This window comes from Heterodontus francisci, chromosome 19 (assembly GCF_036365525.1).
Source record: "Heterodontus francisci isolate sHetFra1 chromosome 19, sHetFra1.hap1, whole genome shotgun sequence".
NCBI lineage: Eukaryota > Metazoa > Chordata > Chondrichthyes > Heterodontiformes > Heterodontidae > Heterodontus > Heterodontus francisci.
Window position 1 is genome coordinate 16,975,675 of NC_090389.1, and position 20,203 is coordinate 16,995,877.

Consider the following 20,203-nt stretch of genomic DNA (forward strand, 5'->3'; position numbering starts at 1 on the left):
TCCTCCAGCAGCAGTTGATGTTTGTCTCGGTGTGCGTCCCTGGGAACAGCCCGTAGAGCACAGACTCCTGTGTTACAGAGCTGCTTGGGATGAACCTTGACAAAAACCACTGCATCTCTTTCCACACCTGCTTTGCAAAGGCACATTCCAGGAGGAGGTGGGCGACCGTCTCTTCCCCACCACAGCCAACGTGGGGGCACTGTGCGGAGGGGGCGAGACTTCGGGTGTGCATGAAGGATCTGACGGGGAGGGCCCTTCTCACCACCAGCCAAGCTACGTCTTGGTGCTTGTTTGAAAGTTCTGGTGATGAGGCATTCCGCCAAATGACTTTGACGGTCTGCTCGGGGAACCATCCGACAGGATCCACCGTTTCCTTTTCCCGTAGGGCCTTGAGGACATTCCGTGCAGACCACTGCCTGATGGACCGGTGGTCAAAGGTGTTTTTCCGCAGAAACTGCTCCACGAAGGATAGGTGGTACGGCGCCGCCCAACTGCATGGTGCGTTCCGCGGCAATGTGACCAGGCCCATCCTTCGCAACACCGGGGACAGATAGAACCTCAGCACGTAGTGACACTTGGAGTTTGCGTACTGGGGATCTACACATAGCTTGATGCAGCCGCACACGAAGGTGGTCATCAGGATGAGGGCCGCGTTGGGTACATTTTTCCCGCCCATGTCCAGAGATTTGAACATCGTGTCCCTCCGGACCCGGTCCATTTTAGATCCCCAGACGAAGCGGAAAATGGCTCGGGTGAATATGCATTGTCCTGCATGAAGTTATATCAGACAAGAACATGAGAGAGAGCAGTGAGACTCTGTAGGAACTGCACGTATGTAAAACTCCCCCTTTTTAGTCACTATGCCAATACTGTCTGTATAAATATGAATGGTAAACAATAAGAATAATGATTAAACAGAGAGCTGATAAAGGTAGTCAGCTGCTTTGTACTAAACAGCATTCAATTCTCGGCTAAACAATTAATGTATTCCAAGTTTACTCAACAAGTGTGATTAAGTTGATGCAGTTTGACTGTAAGTGATCTGACCAAACACAGCTCCCATCCACCATGCGGGACTCTTTCACATTGTAAAATCATCAGTTACGCTCCCTTGATAGCAAATTGCTTGCCAGTGTGGAACTGAGCCAAACAAATCAGGAGCTCTTGGGTTCAATCACACAGACAGCTGGGAGGAGGGAAATCAGTCCGGATTCCCTCTCCTTTTTAATATTCAATTTCAGGATATCGATGTCACTAGCAAGGCCAGTATTTATTGCCCATCCCTAGTTGCCCTAGTGGTTCTGAGCCTTTATCTCGAACCACTGATAGCGGCTTGATACAACTGTGTAACTGGCGAAACCACTTCAGAGGGCACTTGAGAGGAACCACAATGCCACACAATGAAGTCACATGCTGAAATCACACGGTGGCCAGTCTTGTTAAAGGACAGCAAGGTTTCATTCCGAAAGGACAATAATGATCTAGTTGGATTTTTACGATAATCTGACAGCTTCGTGGTCACTTTTACTGATAACCAGCATTTTTTTTATTCCCAGTTTTTAAAAGCCAAATTCAGATTCCCAAGCTTGCACAGTGGGATTTCAACTCATGTTCTCTGGACTGTTAATCCAAGCCTCTGGATTACTATTCCAGTAACTATCCAGTGACTAACACTGACAAGTGGACATATATATGCCAGACAGAGATTAGGCGGGCCTTTGCTATCATCTAGTATCCTACCCACACTGTCTAGGCGCCCATGAAGAACAGCTGCTTTGGAGAGTTTTCTGAGTTGTGCAGCCGGGCCTCCATTCACTAACTGGAATTTTGGAGTCGTGTTTTCCCTCTCTTTTCGCTGCGTTGAACTGGTACATCGATGGCAGTTGGTTCTTGTAACTGTTAAATTTCCTTTCTGTGCAGTGAAAGATCTAATCCGGCAGGTGCTGAAGACAGATCCCACAGAGCGAATGACCATCACCAAGTTTATGAACCATCCCTGGATTAACGTAGGTTTTGGCAAACTTCAGCCTTTCTTTCTTGACATCACGTGCCAATGCAGCTGCATGGGATGGATACCATACTCCGCATTTTGCAGGAGAATATTTGAACTAGGCAGTTGTATTGATGTGTGTGGCAACAATACAGCCATCAGATCTAAAAGGTGTGCACGTCTGTTTGTGTGTTTGTGTTAGTAAAGGGGTGGCACAATACTAGTGATGACAATGTAAGTGCTGATATTAGTGCTGAGTGGTTCAAGGCGTGACTGTGCATCAGTCATGGATACACCACAACAGTAGAGAGACTGTAGAGAGACTGTAACTTGCTGCAGCAGGACACCTGTATCAAACATTAAGTGTAGAAAATGCATTCCACCAGCTGCAGTTTCCTCCTCAGTTCTAAAGTTGTTACTAGTCCAGTTTGGGGCAGTTGTTTTCTGCTGTCTCACCCAAGCTTTCAAGTGTCATCCTACCTTGTGAATATCAGCAAGCTTTTAGAACAGGAAAAGTGATGGAGTACCAGGGCAAAATCTGATCCTGTCCTCACCTGACATCCTATCCAGGTGTTTCTGGATAGCAACCAGCACCGGGTGTCCCGGCTATGATATTCCCGCTTCCCAAACTAGACCAACTGCAGCACCCTTACTGAATTAATGACAATATTTGAGGGGAGTGTTGTACAAAAAAGAGGTCTGTTATGGAGTGGCTTGTGGAAAAGCAAGTTAACTGATCAAATCATTCAAATACCCCTTGTACTTCCAGCAATCGATGGCGGTTCCTCAGACTCCACTCCACACGAGCCGGGTGCTCCAAGAAGAGAAAGATATGTGGGAGGAGGTGAAGGTCAGTGTGGTCTCACTCATATCGTCAAACACAACAGTATGGAATAGAATGAACAACAAATGGTCGTGTTGTTGCAAACAGCATGGTTAGACAAGGAAAGAGAATGAACTTGCATTTATATAGCACCATTCATAGAATGAAGAGAATCATAGAATGGTTAGAGCGCACAAGGAAGCCATTCGGCCTGTCATGTCCGTGCTGGCTCTCTGCGAGAGCAGCTCAGCTAGTCCTACTCCCCAGCCCTTTCCCCATAGTCCTGCAATTTTTTTCTGTTCAGGTTCTTATCCAATTCTCTTTTAAAAGCCACGATTGAATCTGCCTCCCCCACACTCTCAGGCAGTGCATTCCAGATCCTAACCACCCTCTACATAAAAAAGGTTTTTCCTCATATTGCCATTGCTTCTTTTGCCAATCACCTTAAATCAGTGTCCTCTGGTTCTCGACACTTCTTCCAATGGGAACAGTTTCTCTCTGTCTACTCTTTCTAGACCCCTTATGATTTTGAACACCTCAACTTAACCTCCTTTCAACCTTTAAGGAGAACAACCCCAGCTTCTCTAATCTATCTATGTAACTGATGTCCCTCATACCTTGAAGATCTTTTCTGCACCCTTTCCAAAGCCTTCTCATCCTTCCCAAAGTGCCATGTCCAGAACTGGACACAATACTCCAGTGGAGGCTGCACCAGTGTTTTATAAAGGTTCACCATAACTTCCTTGCTTTTGTACTCTAAGCCTCTGTTTATAAAACCCAGGATGCCGAATGCCTTTGTAACCACTTTCTCTACTTCCCCTGCCACCTTCAATAATTTGTGCACCTATACCTCCAGGTCTTTCTGTTCCTGCACCACTTTTAGAATTGTACCATTTATTTTATATTGTCACACCTCATTCTTCCTATCAAAATGAATCACTTCACATTTCTCTGCATTAAATTTCATCTGCCATATGTCCGCCCATTCCACCAGCCAGTCTCTGTCCTTTTGAAGTCTATCGCTATTCTCTGCACAGTTCACAATACTTTCAAGTTTTGTGTCATCTACAGATTTTAAAATTGGGCCCAGTACACCCAAGTCTAGGACATTAATATAGATCAAGAAATGCAGGGGTCCTAATACCGAGCCCTGAGGAACCCCACTGAGCACCTTCTTCCAGTCCAAAAAACAATCGTTCACCACTACTTGCTGTTTCCTGTCACTCAGCCAACTTTGTATCTATGCTGCCACTTCCCCTTTTATTCCATGGGCTTCAACTTTGTTGAAAAGCTTATTTTGTGTCACTTTACCAAACACCTAATGGAAGCCCATATACACCACATCAACCACATTACCCTGATCAACCCTCTCTCTTACCTCATCAAAAAACTCAATCAAGTTAGTTAAACACAATTTGCCTTTAACAAATCTGTTCTGGCTTTCCTTAATTAATCCACATTTGTCCAAATGACTTAATTTTGTTCCAATTATCATTTCTAAAGAATTCCCCACCACTGAGTTAAACTGTCTGGCCTGTAGTTGTGGGTTTGGGGCGTGAATGTTTAAGGTATTGGATGGGGTGACAATCAAGTGGGCTGCTTTGTCTTGGATGGTGTCGAATTTCTCGAGTGTTGTTGGAGCTGCACTCATCCAGGCCTTGTAGATGGTGGCTTTAGGGAGTCAAGAGGTGAGTTACTCACCACAGAATTCCCAGGCTCTGACATGCTCTGGTAGCCACATTATTTATTTGGCTGGTCCAGTTCAGTTTCTGGTCAGTGGTAACCCACAGGATGTTGATAGTGGGGAATTCAACAATGGTAAGGCTGTTGAATGTCATGGGGAGATGGTTAGATTCTTGTTGGAGATGGTCATTGCCTGGCACTTGTGCAGCACAAATGCTGCTTGCTACTTATCAGCCCAAGCCTAAATGTTATCCAGGTCTTGCTGCATGCAGGCACAGACTGCTTCAGTATCTGAGTAGTCCTGAATGGTACCGAGCATTGTGAAATCATCAGCGAACATCCTCACTTCTGACCTTATGCTGGTAGGAAGGCCATTGATGGAGCAGCTGAAGATGGTTGGGCCTAAGATACTACCCTGAGGAACTTCTGCAGCAATGTCCTGAGGCTGAGATGATCGGCCTCCAACAACCACAACCAACTTCCTTTGTGCTAAGCATAACTCCAACCAGTGGAAAATTTCCCCCCTGACTCCCAATGTTTTCAGTTTTTCTAGGGTTCATTGGTGCCACACAGTCAAATGCTGCCTTGATGTCAAGGGCAGTCACTCTCACATCACCTTGGAATTCAGCTCTTTTGTCCATGTTTAGAACAGTAATAAGGTCAGGAGCTGAGTGGCCCTGGGGGAACCCAAATTGAGCATCAGTGAGCAGGTTGTTGCTGAGCAAGTGCCGCTAGATAGCACTTAGATGACAAGTTCCATCACTTTGGTGATTGAGAGTAGACTGATGGGGCTGTAATTGGCCAGATTGGATTTGTCCTGCTTTTTATGGATAGGACATACCTGGGTAGTTTTCCTCATTGTCGGGTAGATGCCAGTGTTGTAGTTGTACTAGTACAGCTTGGCCAGGGGCGCAGCAAGCTCTGGAGCACAAGTCTTCAGTACTACAGCCAGGATGGTGTCAGGGCCCATAGTCTTTGCTGTATCCAGTGCCTTCAGCTGTTTCTTGATATCACACTGAGTGATGGATTGGCTGAAGGCTGGCATCTGTGATGTTGGGGACCTCAGGAGGAGGCTGAGATGGATCATACACTCGGCACTTCTGGCTGAAGATGGATGTAAATGCTTCAGCCTCATCTTTACACTGATTTGCTGGGCTCCCCCATCGAGGATTGGGATGTTTTTGGAGCCTTCCCCTCTGGTTAGTTGTTTAATTGTCCACCACCATTCATGGCTGTATATGACAGGACTGCAGAGCTTTGATTTGATCCTTTGGTTGTGTGATTGCTTAGCTCTGTCTATTGCATGCTGTTTCTGCATTTTAGCCTGTATGTAGTCCTGGGTTGTATCTTCACCAGTTTGGCATCTTATTTCTAGGTATTCCAAGTGCTGCTCCTGGATCTTCTACACTCTTCATTGAACCAGCATTGTCCCCTGGCTTGATGGTAATGGTAGAGTGAGGGATATGCTGGGCCATGAGGTTACAGATTGTGATGTAATACAGTTCTGCCACTGCTGATGGCTCACAACGCCTCATGGATGCCCATTTTTGAGCTGCTAGATCTGTTCAGAGTCTTTCCCATTTAGCACAGTGGTCGTATCGCACATCACAATGTCAGTATCCTCAGTGTGATGTATCTGCGACAGGTAGATTGGTGAGGATGAAGTCATGTAGGTTTTTCCCCTCTTGTTGGTTCATGCACCACCTGCCACAGGCCCAGTCTGGCAGATATGTCCTTCAGAACTTGTCCAGCTCGGTCAGTAGTGGTGCTACCGAGATTGAAGTCCCTTACCCAGTGTACATTCTGTACCCTTGCTATCCTCAGTGCTTCTTCCAAGAGTTGTTCAACATGGAGGAGTACTGATTCATCAGCTGAGGTGGGGGGGCGGGGGGTGGTGGTGGTGGGTGGTGATCAGCAGGAGGTTGCCTTGCCCATATTTGACCTGATGCCGTGAGAGTTCATGGGGTCCGGAGTCAATGTTGAGGACTCCCAGGGCCACTCTCTTCTGACTGTGTATACCACTGTGCTGCCACCTCTGGTGGGTCCTTCCTGCCATGGGGACACTACTTACCCAGGGATGGTGATGGCGGTGTCTGGGACATTGTCTGTAGGGTATGATTCGGTGAGTATGACTGTGTCAGGCTGTTGCTTGATTAGTCTGTGAGACAGCTTTCCCAATTTTGGCACAAGTCCCCATATGTTAGAGAGAAGGACTTTGCAGGGTCGATTGGCCAGGGTGTGCTTTTGTCGTTTCCGGTGCCTCGGTCAATACCAGGTGGTCAATGTGGTTTTATTCTTCAACTTTTCTATGGCGGATTGATACAGCTGTGTGCCTTGCTAGGCCATTTCAGAGGGCAGTTAAGAGTCAATCTCATTGCTGTGGGTCTGGAGTCACATGTAGGCAGACCGGGTAAGGATGGCAGATTTCCTTCACTGAAGGACATTAGTGAACCAGATGGGTTTTTACGACAATCATCATTACCGATACTAGCTTTTTACAAATTCCAGATATATTATTTAATAGAATTTAAATTCCTCCAGCCGCCATGGTGGGATTTGAACTAATGTCTCCAGAACATTAGTTGGAGTCTCTGGATTACTAGTTGAGTAACATTAGCACTGTGCCATTATCCCCGTTTTAGTCCATCCAGTATCTCAACTGTCTCCTCTTTCACTATGATCTTAGTAAAGTACTCATTTAGTACCTCAGCCAGATCCTCTGCCTCCATGCATAGATCCCCTTTTTGGTCCCTACTCGGCCCCACCCCTCCTCTTATATGCCTAAAGAAGACTTTTGAATTTCCTTTTATGTTAGCTGCCACTCTCTTTTCATTTTTGCCTCTCATTTCCTTTTTCACTTCCCCTCTGAACTTTTTATATTCATCCTGGTTCTCACTTGTATTATTCATCTGACATCAGTCATATGTATCCTTTTTCTGCTTCATCTCACTCTCTTTTTCATCATCCAGGGAGCTCTGGCTTTGTTTGCCGTATCTTTCCCCCTCGTGGGAATGTACTTCAACTGTACCTGAACCATCTCCTCTTTAAAGGCAACTCATTGTTCTGTTAAAGATTTGCCTGCCAATCTTTGATTTCAATTTACCTGGGACATGTCCATTCTCATCCCACTGAAATTGGACCTCCTTCAATTAAGTATTTTTACTCTAATTTGCACCTTGTCCTTTTACATGGCTAAACTGAACTAATCTAAGCATGGCTGATCACTGTTCCCTAAATATTCCCCTACTGACACTTGATTCACTTGTCCTGCCTTATTCCCCAGAACCAGAACGAGCAATGCCACCTTCCTCCTTGGGCCAGAAACATACTGATCTAGAAAGTTCTCCTGAACACACTTCAGAAACTCTTCTCCTTCTCTGCCATTTCCACTATTACTATCCCAGTCTATATTAGGATAATTAAAGTCCCCTATTATCACTACTATATACTTTTTGCACTTCTAATTAATTTTCCTGCAGATTTGCTACTCAATATCTTTCCTACTATTTGGTGGCCTATAGAATACACCCAGTAGTGTAATAGCCCCTCTATTGTTTCTTAGCTCTAACCAAATAGATTCTGTCCTTGATGCCTCTAGGACATCTCCTCTCTTCAACACTGTAATAGTCTCATTAATCAATACTGCCACTCCTCCTTTCTTTCCTTCCCTATCTTTTCAACACCTGGAACTGAATTTTCGTGACGGAGATGGGAAACAAGAGCTAGGTTTGTATTGAGGGCAGAAACCCGCCTCCGGGAGGAAACTAATGAAAGTTAAGCATGGGAGATCCCTTAATTGGCATGGGATGGGCATCCTGTCCACTTAGAGCCACTGGGGGGGGGGCAGGTCAGAGGAAGTGTGGAACACATTCAGACTCTCAGAGCAGCCATCACTAAGGCTGCTGGTTGTCCTGAGGGAAGAATCTGCGCTTTGTGCCAAACCCTTTCACTGCACCAGAGGGAAGCAAGATGTCATAGTTGAACCGGAGGCCTGGAACCCAGGGCAGGACAGCCCCTCACTTCATCAGTGCTGACCTGGATCTAATGCTGGAGGCCATGAGATAGAGGAGGGTGGCAGGAGGAGGCCACCTTGTCGTGCAGCAGGGGCACCTCTCTACTCACTGTCATCTCCCTCAGCCTCCTCTTCCTCCTCCTCTCTCATCTCCTACTCCTGCTCTTCCCCAGTGAGCTGTCTCCTTCCAGGCCTCGAGATCCACATCTTTCTGGAGGGCCATGTTATGGAGAGTACAGCAGAGCACCACAATGATCGAGACCCTTGCGGGAGGGTATTTCAGGGCATCACCCAACCGATCCAGGCACCGGAATCACATCTTCAGAAGCCTGCTCAGTGATTGGCCTATTGAGCAGGTTGCATTGGTTGTATAGTCTCTCTGCCTCTATCTGGGACTCCCATAAAGGGATCAGTAGCCATCTCTTCAAGGGATATCCCTTGTCCCCTAAAATCCATCCATGCACTTTGGGGGGTTGGAGTGAAGATCTGAGGCACCCTGGACTGGCAGAGGATGAAGAAGTCATGACAACTGACAGAAAAGTGAGCACATACATAGAGGAAGCATTTGTTGTAGTTGCAAACCAGTTAGATATTGAGGGAGTGAAAGCCCTTCCTGTTGATGGAACTCACTGGCCGGTCACTGGGTGCCTTGATGACTACATGGGTGCAATCCATCCCCTGCACCTGGGAATACAGCAATGGAGGCAAAACCTGCGAGGCTGTGTCTGTCGTTAAATGAATATCCAGCTGTGGCAAAGAGCATCAGTGACCTGCAAGAAGCAATAGTGTGCAGCCCTTTTTGAGATGCCACTAAGGTTCACAGCTGATCCTTGGAAAGAGCCAGAAGTGAAGTTCAAGGCCACAGTGACTTTGGCAGGCATGGCGACCAGTGCTGCGAGGTGTTCGGCAACAGAGCACAGATGTCTGTGACCATCTGCCTTGAGAGTCACAGGCTCTTGCAGCACTGGGTCTTGGTCATCTCCAGGTTCTGCCCTTCCTGTGGAGGGTGTTACCCTGCGTCGCCGCTGGGTCCAAATTCTGAGAGTTCGTCCTCCATTGCCAGCTGGAGCCTTCCTCCTGGGCAGGTGGCCACCAAATTGTCCTTGGCAGCCTTGTCCCCTGCTCTTCTGTCCCCGTGATGCCAGGAGGGTGCCAGCCCCATTCAAAAGCCAGGCGCTGAGTGCCCACTCTCCCTGCCACCTGCACAGTGCCAAGGGCACTCCCTTACCAAGTGTCAAATCCCTCTTTGCCTTGCTGACCCTGTTTGACTATCTCCCCATTCTGTACCTGCCTCCCTTTAGCTGATCTGCTCCTGAAGGAGTGGGTACCCTGTGCACCCCTTTAAAAATTGAAACTTCACCCCCTGACAAGCTCGTAATGAATTTTAATTGGCTTCAATTGGGAAGAGAGTGGGATTCCTGTCTCTCCCTCCCCCTGCGCTGCTGATTATTGCCAGTGCCAAGAACAGTGTCTTGAAATTGACACACCACCTGGCGCCAGTATTTTCGGGGTCTCCCGGCTTTTGTTCCAGAATTCGGTGCATGTGGTGGGGGGGGTGGTGGTGGTGGTTGGGCTCCCAAAAATTCAGCCCCTATTATCCAGGAATATTTAGTGCCCAGTCCTGTACCTTTATGAGCCAGGTCTGGACTAGTAACCTTAGAGACCCAGGGTATTGCTCTGTGGATATGGGTTTGAATCCCAACATGGCAGAAGGTGGAATTTGAATTCAATTAATAAACCTGGAATTAAAAGCAAGTCTAATGATGGCCATTGTTGATTGTTGTAAAAACCCATCTGATTCACTAATGTCCTTTAGGGAAGGAAATCTGCCGTCCTTACCTGGTCTGGCCTACATGTGACTCCAGACCCACAGCAATGTGGTTGACTCTTAATGCCCTCTGAAATGGCCTGGCAAGCCACTCAGTTGCATCCAAACGCTACGAAGTCAATAAGGAATGAAACCGGACAGACCACCCAGCATGAACCAAGGCACCAGAAACGACAACGGCAAACCCAGCCCTGTCAACCCTGCAAAGTCCCCTTTACTAACATCTGGGGGCTTGTGCCAAAGTTGGGAGAGCTGTCCAACAGACTATTCAAGAAACAGCCTGATGTAGTCATACTCATGGAATCATACCTTACAGACAGTGTCCGAGACACGACCATCACCATCCCTGTGTATGTCCTGTTCCACCAGCACGACAGACCAGCAGAGGTGGTGGCACAGTGGTATACAGTCGGGAGGGAGTTGCCCTGGGAGTCCTCAACATCGACTCCAGACCCCATGAAGTCTCATGGCATCAGGTCAAACATGGGCAAGGAAACTTCCTGCTGATTACCACCTACCACCCTCCCTCAGCTGATGAATCAGTGCTCCTGCATGTTGAACACCACTTGGAGGAAGCACTGAAGGCAGCAAGGGCACAGAATGCACTCTGGCTTGGGGACTTCAATGTCCATCACCAAGAGTGGCTCGGTAGCAGCACTACTGACCGAGCTGGCCAAGTCCTGAAGGACATGGCTGCTAGACTGGGTATGCGGCAGGTGGTGAGGGAACCAACAAGAGGGAAAAATATACTTGACCTCGTCCTCACCAATCTACCTGCCGCAGATGCATCTGTCCAGGACAGTATTGGTAGGAGTCACCACCGCACAGACCTCATGGAGACAAAGCCCCGTCTTCACATTGAGGATACCCACCATCGTGTTGTGTGGCACTACCACCGTGCTAAATGGGACAGATTTCGAACAGATCTAGCAATGCTAAACTGGGCATCCATGAGGCGCTGTGGGCCATCAGCAGCATCAGAATTGTACTCAAACACAATCTGTAACCTCATGGCCCGGCATATCCCCCACTCTACCATTACCATCAAGCCGGGGGACCAACTCTAGTTCAATGAAGAGTGCAGGAGGGCATGCCAGGAGCAGCACCAGGCATACCTCAAAATGAGGTGTCAACCTGATGAAACTACAACACGGGACTACTTGAGTGCCAAACTGCGTAAGCAGCATACGATAGACAGAGCTAAGTGATCCCATAACCAACGGATCAGATCTAAGCTCTGCAGTCCTGCCACATCCAGTCGTGAATGGTGGGGGACAATTAAACAACTAACTGGAGGAGGAGGCTCCACAAATATCCCCATCCTCAATGATGGGGGAGCCCAGCACATCAGTGTAAAAGACAAGGCTGAAGCATTTGCAACAATCTTCAGCTAGAAGTGCCGAGTGGATGATCCATCTCAGCCTCCTCCTGAAGTCCCCAGCATCACAGATGCCAGACTTCAGCCAATTCGATTCACTCCACGTGATATCAAGAAACAACTGAAGGCACTGGATACTGCAAAGGCTGTGGGCCCTGACAATATTCCGGCAATAGTACTGAAGATCTGGGCTCTAGATCTTGCTGCACCCCTAGTCAAGCTGTTCCAGTGCAGCTACAACACTGGCATCTACCCGGCAATGTGGAAAATTGCCCAGGTATGTCCTGTACACAAAAAGCAGGACAAAGCCAACCCGGCCAATTACCGCCTCATCAGTCTACTCTTGATCATCTCTAAAGTGATGGAAGGTGTCGTCAATGGTGCTATCAAGCAGCACTTTCTTAGTAATAACCTGCTCACTGACGCTCAGTTTGGATTCTGCCAGGGCCACTCAGCTCCTGACCTCATTACAGCCTTGGTTCAAACATGGGCAAAAGAGCTGAACTCAAGAGGTGAGGTGAGAGTGACTGCCCTTGACATCAAGGCAGCATTTGACCGAGTATGGCATCAAGGAGCCATAGCAAAACTGGAGTCCATGGGAATCAGGGGGAAAACTCTCCACTGGTTGGAGTCGTACCCAGCGCAAAGGAAGATGGCTGTGGTTGTTGGAGGTCAATCATTTCAGCTGCAGGACATCACTGCAGGAGTTCCTCAGGGTAGTGTCCTCGGCCCAACCATCTTCAGCTGCTTCATCAATGACCGTCCCTCCATCATAAGGTCAGAAGTGGGGATGTTCGCTGATGATTGCACAATGTTCAGCATCATTCGCGATTCCACAGATACTGAAGTAGTCCGTGTACAAATGCAGCATGACCTGGACAATATCCAAGCGACAAATAACATTTGCACCACACAAGTGCCAGGCAATGACCATCTCCAACAAGAGAGAATCTAACCATCTCCCCTTGACATTCAATGGCATTTCGATTGCTAAATCCCCTACTATCAACATCCGGGGGTTACCATTGACCAGAAATTGAACTGGAGTAGCCATATAAATATGGTGGCTACAAGAGCAGGTCAAAGGCTAGGAGTCCTGCGGCGAGTAACTCACCTTCTGACTCCCCAAAGCCTGTCCACCATCTACAAGGCACAAGTCAGGAGTGTGATGGAATACTCTCCACTTGCCTGGATGGGTGCAGCTCCAACAACACTCAAGAAGCTCAACACCATCCAGGACAAAGCAGCCCACTTGATTAGCACCCTGTCCACAAACATCCACTCCCTCCACCACCGACGCACAGTGGCAGCAGTGTGTATCACCTACAAGATGCACTGCAGCAACGCACCAAGGCTTCTTAGACAGCACCTTCCAAACCCGCGACCTCTACCATCTAGAAGGACAAGGGCAGAAGACGCATGGGAACACCACCACTTGCAAGTTCCCCTCCAAGTCACACACCATCCTGACATGGAACTGTATTGCCGTTCCTTCACTGTTGCTGGGTCAAAATCCTGAAACTCCCTTCCTAACAGCACTGTGGGTGCACCTACCCCACATGGACTGCAGCGGTTCAAGAAGGCAGCTCACCACCACCTTCCCAAGGGCACTTAGGGATGGGCAATAAATGCTGGCCTGGCCAGCGACGCCCACATCCCATGAATGAATATTTTAAAAAATCGCCATGAGATCATATTCCCATGTGGCTTTTTATGCCTGCAGCTCAACAACCTCATTTACCACACTTTTTATATGGTTACATGCACGCTCTGTAAACCTAATTTAGACCTTATTACATTCCATCTTAGTCTAACCCCCCCTTAAACCTTACTATTTCTTAACTGTAGAGATATCCTGTCTCTTCCAGTTCTTTATGCGCCTTGTTTCTCTTTTCCACTAATCCCCCTAGATCTGATTAATTAATTTTGCACTGATAGTAATTATATGATAAATTATCCTATAAACAATGCATTGAATATGATAACCTCAGGATGGTGACCCAAGGACATCCCAAAGTGCTTTACAACCAATGAAATACTTTCAAAGTGTAGTCACTATTGTAGCGTGGCAAACAAGACAGCCAGTTTGCACACAGCCAGCTCCTGTATACATGATGAGCCACTCTGCTTTTTGGCTGGATGCAAGTGAGACCAGGGAAAGCAACCAAACTTAGAGGCAGCCTGCCATAAGACACAGCTCCAAATCATATTGTGTCACATAGAGAAAGGAAGACAGCTTGGGAGGAAGCTTTGTGTAGGCGTGTTGCACTTTCCTCTGAAAAAGTGAGGTAATCTATCATTGTTCTCATTCATTTACCATCCACATACACAAAGGAAGGAACCTATGAACCTCCTTCATCCTGTCTCCATAATAGAACAGTGCCCCATTCATTAAGAGATGGAAGGAACTTGGGGTGGTAACTAGTCCTTCAAGACTGCAATTTCCTGAGACTGGTGTAAAACAAAAACAAACTCTGAGAAAAGGGTCAAGGCTTTCAAAGCACTGCCTGATTACATGGAGACAGGGCATTTATGGAGGGTAAGGGGTAGGAAAGGGCGGGGAGATCAAAGTAGTTGACCCAGCACCACAGGAAGAGCTTTGATACAAAATTCTGTGCTCAGGGGTTTTCAAACAAAATGATTTGTCAGGTTATGGTGACAGTAGAGGTATGAGTGAGGAAAGGCAGATTGTGTTGATGGAGACATCATCCAGCCCAATAATAAGTAGGAATGCCCAATCAGGAAAGGGTCAGCTTCCGCATATACTCTGAAGACATTTCTATCTACCTGTCCACTGTCTCTCTTGACCCATCCCCTGCTTCTCTGTTTGTTTGATATTCAGTCTTGGATGGGTCTCAGTTTCCTCCAGCTAATCATTGGAAAGACCAAAACCATTGTCTTCAGTCCCCAACACAAACTCTGTGCTCTTGCCATACTTCATCCCCCTCCCCAGCTGCTGTTTCAGGATGAACCATAATGCTCACAATATTGGCTAAGCTTCTGTCCCCATATCTTTTCTATCACAAAGGCCTCCTACTTCCACCTCTGTAATATCACCCACCTCTGCCCCTACCTCAGCTCATCTACTGTTGAGATCTTAATGCTTGCTTTTGTCACTGCCAGTTTTGACTATTCCAGTGCTCTTCCACCTGGCCTGTCACTGTCCACAAACTTCAGCTCATCCAAAACTCTTCTGCCTGTATCCTTTCCTACACCAAGTTTTGCTCACCCATCACCCAACCCTCAGTGTCCTACATGGGCACCCAATCCTCCAAAGTCTCAAATTTAAAATTCACAGCCTTTTTTCCTTCATAGTCTGGATCCCATCTCTGTAACCTCCTCCAGCATTATGCTCACCGCCCCCCTCCCATTGGCGGCAGTCCCTTGATCCTTTGAGCTGACTAGGCCACCACCCCCCCTCTCCCTCCCCGGAATTCCCCTCCATAAATCTCTCTGGCTTTCCATCTCACTCCTTTAAGCTCCTCAATAAGGCCAATCTTTGACCAAGTTTTTGGTCACCTCTTTGGCTCAACGTCCTTTTTGCTCCTTACAGCTGTGTTTGATGCCTTTTGATGTTTTCAACATTAAATGTGCTACATTTGTTAAGTTGTTGTCAGCAGTGTAAAGCATGACTGCTTCCTGACCCAGGCCACCAACGAACCCATTAGGTGCAACTCTTTTCTATGCTTGGTCCTTGTGAATGGCCCAGACACTGTTCATGGAGTAGAAGCAGCTGACCAATGGGATAATACTGACCACAGTCCAATAATGTCAATCTGAGATTGGAAACAATACAGGCATAAAAATACTGCACCTGGTGTACAACTTCAGGCAGGCAAACCTCAGAGACACAACAACTGAGCTTAATTACACTTATTGGGGGGTTGGGGTGGGTGGGCGGTTACTCAAGAATAAATGTATTAAGGGTAAGTAACTTCCTTAAAAAAATTACGTTGGTCGTGCAGGGCAAGAACAGCAAAGGTCAAGAAATTAAAATGCAATGTAGAATTACTTAGAATCTACAGCACAGGAACAGGCCATTCAACTGGCCTATACCAATGTTTATACTCCACACAAGCCTCCTCCCACCATAACTACCTCTTCCCACCCTGCCCCCATATCCCTATATTCCGTTCTACCTCAGCAATGCATTAAACCTGCCCTGAAATGTGTCAACGCTATCTGCATCAACCATTCGATGTGGCAATGAGTTCCACATTCTCACCACTCTCTGAATTGGATCGACACCAATTTGCATTTATATAGCACCTTTAAAGTAATGAAACACTCTAGGTGCTTCACAGGAGCATTATCAAACAAAATTTGGCACCAGGTATGAGCTGTAGTAGTTATATGGACAAAACTGTACAGCCTTAGGGAGATGGTGATATCCAGCATGTACAGATAACTAAATAAACGCAGAACATACCCGAAACACTAAGCAGGTCAGGCAGCATCTGTGGAGAGAGAAACAGAGTTAACGTTTAAGGTCTGCGACCTCTCATCGGTACTGGATATTCCTTACTGAATGTTCTGATGAAAGGTCACAGACCCGATACATTAACTCTGTTTCTGTCTCTGCCAGACTGGCTGAGTATTTCCAGCACTTTTTGTTTTTATATTGGATTTCCAGTATCAGCAGTATTTTGCTTTTGTTGTACAGATAATGCTGTGGCTGCCTGCTGAACCCTACCTGGACTGAAGTTTATGTTCAACAGGTAGTGATGGACTAGCACAGATCTTCTGATAGATGATATTTAGCGCCAGTGGTAACCCATTTAAACCAGCCTGATGTTACTGTGTAAGACAATACCATTTCAAACCATTTGTGTGACTTTAGAAATAAACTGCTGCTGGTAACTTACATTTTAAAACACAGATTGTACAAAAAAAACCTCAGCATCCAAGATAGTTGCTTGCTCTAATGCTATGTTCTGCACTGTGGGTTTTAGGATGAAATGACAAGTGCACTCGCCACTATGCGCGTCGACTATGACCAGGTGAAAATTAAGGACTTGGACAAAACCAACAACCCCCTCTTAAACAAGAGACGGAAGAAGCAGACTTCATCAGCACGGTCCTCCTCAGCGATCTGCAGCAATCAGTGAGGGAGGGCCACACAGCGACAGGACTGGGGATGCTTTTTAACACACAGCAAGAAACCAAAGGCTCTTAAAACGGCAGTACAACCAGACTTCAGTCTGATCAAAGGCTGGAGGTTCTCAACAACAATAGAGGACAGTTTCTACTGTCACTGGCAACAGAGCCAGGAAAGAGAAGGCAGGTCAGCTGTGCTCTGCTGTCCCCAGAATCCCAAACCCCTTCCTTTCTGTACCATTGTGTTGCGCCTTTTATTATGAACAGTGTTTATCTTGATTATTTTAATTCAGCTCAAACTTTGTATTGGCATTTTTGAAGGAATGACAAAGAGGGAGAAGGTAAGCAATGAAGATGTATTTTAGTGGTGTAGTAAGCAGTAGTAAACTTGTGAGCAGTAAGTGAGCTGTAAATTGAATGCACATGCCACATGTTGGACTTTTGGTCTGCTATGAAGCTGCAATGGTTGAAATGCCTTCTGCAATCAATAGGGGTTTTTAATGTGTAGAATTGGTGGCTAGCCGAGAAGGTGGCCTCCTTCCTTTCACTGACTCCGGCAGCCAGATGTATCCTGGTGCAGCTGCAAGAGAAACTCCAGGTACTGAACGGCCTGTCTTAAAGCACACATGATACGCTGCTTTAACAGCATGGGAACCCAGACTCTCACATGAAAAATGGCCACTGGCATTAGGTACATTGAGGCAGTTGCTGGCCATGGAATCTCTACCCAGCAAAAGCCAGTGCCTTCAGGAGAGGAGTGGACAAAACAATCTAAGTGGAGCTCTGAAAGGGTCAGAGGCAAACGTATGGCTGAGAACTGCGGTTAAACCCCCACAACAAAGAGCACTGTCTGAGACTTTTCTGATGCCCACGATCTGTTGAGGTACTAATGAATAGGAATGTGTGAATTATTTTTGGGTATGTTTTGGTATCAAGGTAAAACTATTCACCAAATTGTAGGCTAGGCAAACTTTACATCTGATTACAGATAGGCAAAATGTTTTATTTATGATTAAGATTGCCACCCAGTTGCATTTTTGAGCACTTCAAAGCATTTTACAGCCAATGAATTACTTCTGAATTGTAGTCACTGAGTCATTGTTGTATTGTAGGAAACATGGCAGTCAATTGGCACACAGCAAGATCCCACAAACAGCAATGTAACAATTAACAGGTTTTTTTTTTAGCAACGTAGTAACAGGAGTAGGCCACAAGAATACAAGAAATATGAGCAGGAGTCGAGTGTATGGCCCTTCGAGCCTGCTCCGCCATTCAATACAATCATGGCTGATCTTGGGCTTCAATTCCTCCTTCCCGCCCACTTGCCATATCCCTTGATTCCCTGAGACACCAAAAAGCTGTCTATCCCAGCCTTAAAATATATTCAACGATGGAGTATCCACAACCCTCCAGGGTAGAGAATTCCAAAGATTCACAACCCTTTCAGTGAAGTAATTTCTCCTCATCTCAATCCTAAATGATCGGCCCCTTATCCTGAGATTGTGCCCCCATGTTCTAGATTCCCTGACCAGTGAAAACAATCTCTGTGTCTACCCAATCCAGCCCCTTCACAATCTTGTATGTTTAAATGAACCATTTAGCTCCTTGAGCTTGCTCCACCATTCAATTAGATCATGACTGACCTGTGACCTAATTCCAAACACTCGCCTTTGCCCCATATCCCTTAATACATTTGGTTCACAAAAATCTATCAATTTCAGATTTTAAATTAACAATTAATCAAGCATCAGTTGCCTTTTGCGGACAAGAGCTCCAAACTTTTACCACACTTTGGGTTGAATTTTGTTGAGCTCCTGACGTCAGGCTCCGTGATGGGGTTGAGGGGGTGGCTGGACAATTGCAGTTGCGCATCACGGATCCCGATGCCTTGTTTGCACTGGAGTGCTGACTTGGGTTGCATTAGAGTGTTAAAGTGGAAGTTTGGTGACTGAGGGAGTTCGGTGAGGAGGGAGCGAGGAGCTCCTTTCATTTCCTACCTGTCCTCAGAGTGAGGGGAGCCGAGAGTTTCCAAAAAGCACAGCTGACTGGTGAGTAAGTCCTGGTTGGTATTTTTCAAAGTGGATTAAAAGAACAAAGAACAAAGAAAATTACAGCACAGGAACAGGCCCTTCGGCCCTCCAAGCCTACGCCGATCCAAATCCTCTATCTAAATCTGTCGCCTATTTTCTAAGGGTCTGTATCTCTTTACTTCCTGCCCATTCATGTATCTGTCTAGATACATCTTAAAAGACGCTATCGTGCCCGCGTCTACCACCTCCGCTGGCAATGCGTTCCAGGCACCCACCACCCTCTGCGTAAAGAACTTTCCACGCATATCCCCCCTAAACTTTTCCCCTCTCACTTTGAACTCGTGTCCCCTTGTAATTGAATCCCCCACTCTGGGAAAAAGCTTCTTGCTATCCACCCTGTCTATACCTCATGATTTTGTACACCTCAATCAGGTCCCCCCTCAACCTCCGTCTTTCTAATGAAAATAATCCTAATCTACTCAACCTCTCTTCATAGCTAGCGCCCTCCATACCAGGCAACATCCTGGTGAACCTCCTCTGCACCCTCTCCAAAGCATCCACATCCTTTTGGTAATGTGGCGACCAGAACTGCACGCAGTATTCCAAATGTGGCCGAACCAAAGTCCTATACAACTGTAACATGACCTGCCAACTCTTGTACTCAATACCCCGTCCGATGAAGGAAAGCATGCCGTATGCCTTCTTGACCACTCTATTGACCTGCGTTGCCACCTTCAGGGAACAATGTACCTGAACACCCAAATCTCTCTGTACATCAATTTTCCCCAGGACTTTTCCATTTACTGTATAGTTCACTCTTGAATTGGATCTTCCAAAATGCATCACCTCGCATTTGCCCTGATTGAACTCCATCTGCCATTTCTCTGCCCAACTCTCCAGTCTATCTATATTCTGCTGTATTCTCTGACAGTCCCCTTCACTATCTGCTACTCCACCAATCTTAGTGTCATCTGCAAACTTGCTAATCAGACCACTTATACTTTCCTCCAAATCATTTGAATAGTAAGTCATTGTTTTAGCAAGACATAGTTGTTTTTTTTAATTATAATCTTCTAAAGTTTTAAATTTAAAGGGTTTAGTCATGGCAGGAGAGCTTGAAGCCATGGTTTGCTCCTCTTGCTGCATGTGGGAATCCGGGAACATTTCCAGTCCCTGGGACCAGCATGTGTGCAGGAAGTCTGTCCAGCTGCAGCTCCTGGAAGCTCGGGTTTCAGAAATAGGAACGGCGGCTGGAAACACTGTGGAGCATCCGCGAGTCTGAGAGCATCGTGGATAGCAAGTATAGAGAGGTGGTCACACCGCAGCTGAAGGGACTTGAGGAAGGAGGACCAGAGGACTGGA

The 20,203-nt window shown here is 46.7% G+C and overlaps 1 protein-coding gene across 1 annotated transcript in view; it reads left to right on the top strand.

The window, feature by feature from the left end:
• Window positions 1-17,722, top strand: part of LOC137379969 (MAP kinase-activated protein kinase 2-like) — a 155,583-nt gene extending 137,861 nt beyond the window's left edge. Inside the window, exons 8-10 of the mRNA XM_068051406.1 lie at window positions 1,921-2,006; window positions 2,760-2,840; window positions 16,667-17,722. Of these exons, the coding sequence (XP_067907507.1) occupies window positions 1,921-2,006; window positions 2,760-2,840; window positions 16,667-16,822 (323 nt within the window). The 3' untranslated portion in view covers window positions 16,823-17,722. The remainder of the gene's footprint in view (window positions 1-1,920; window positions 2,007-2,759; window positions 2,841-16,666) is intronic.
• Window positions 17,723-20,203: the final 2,481 nt, after the last annotated feature.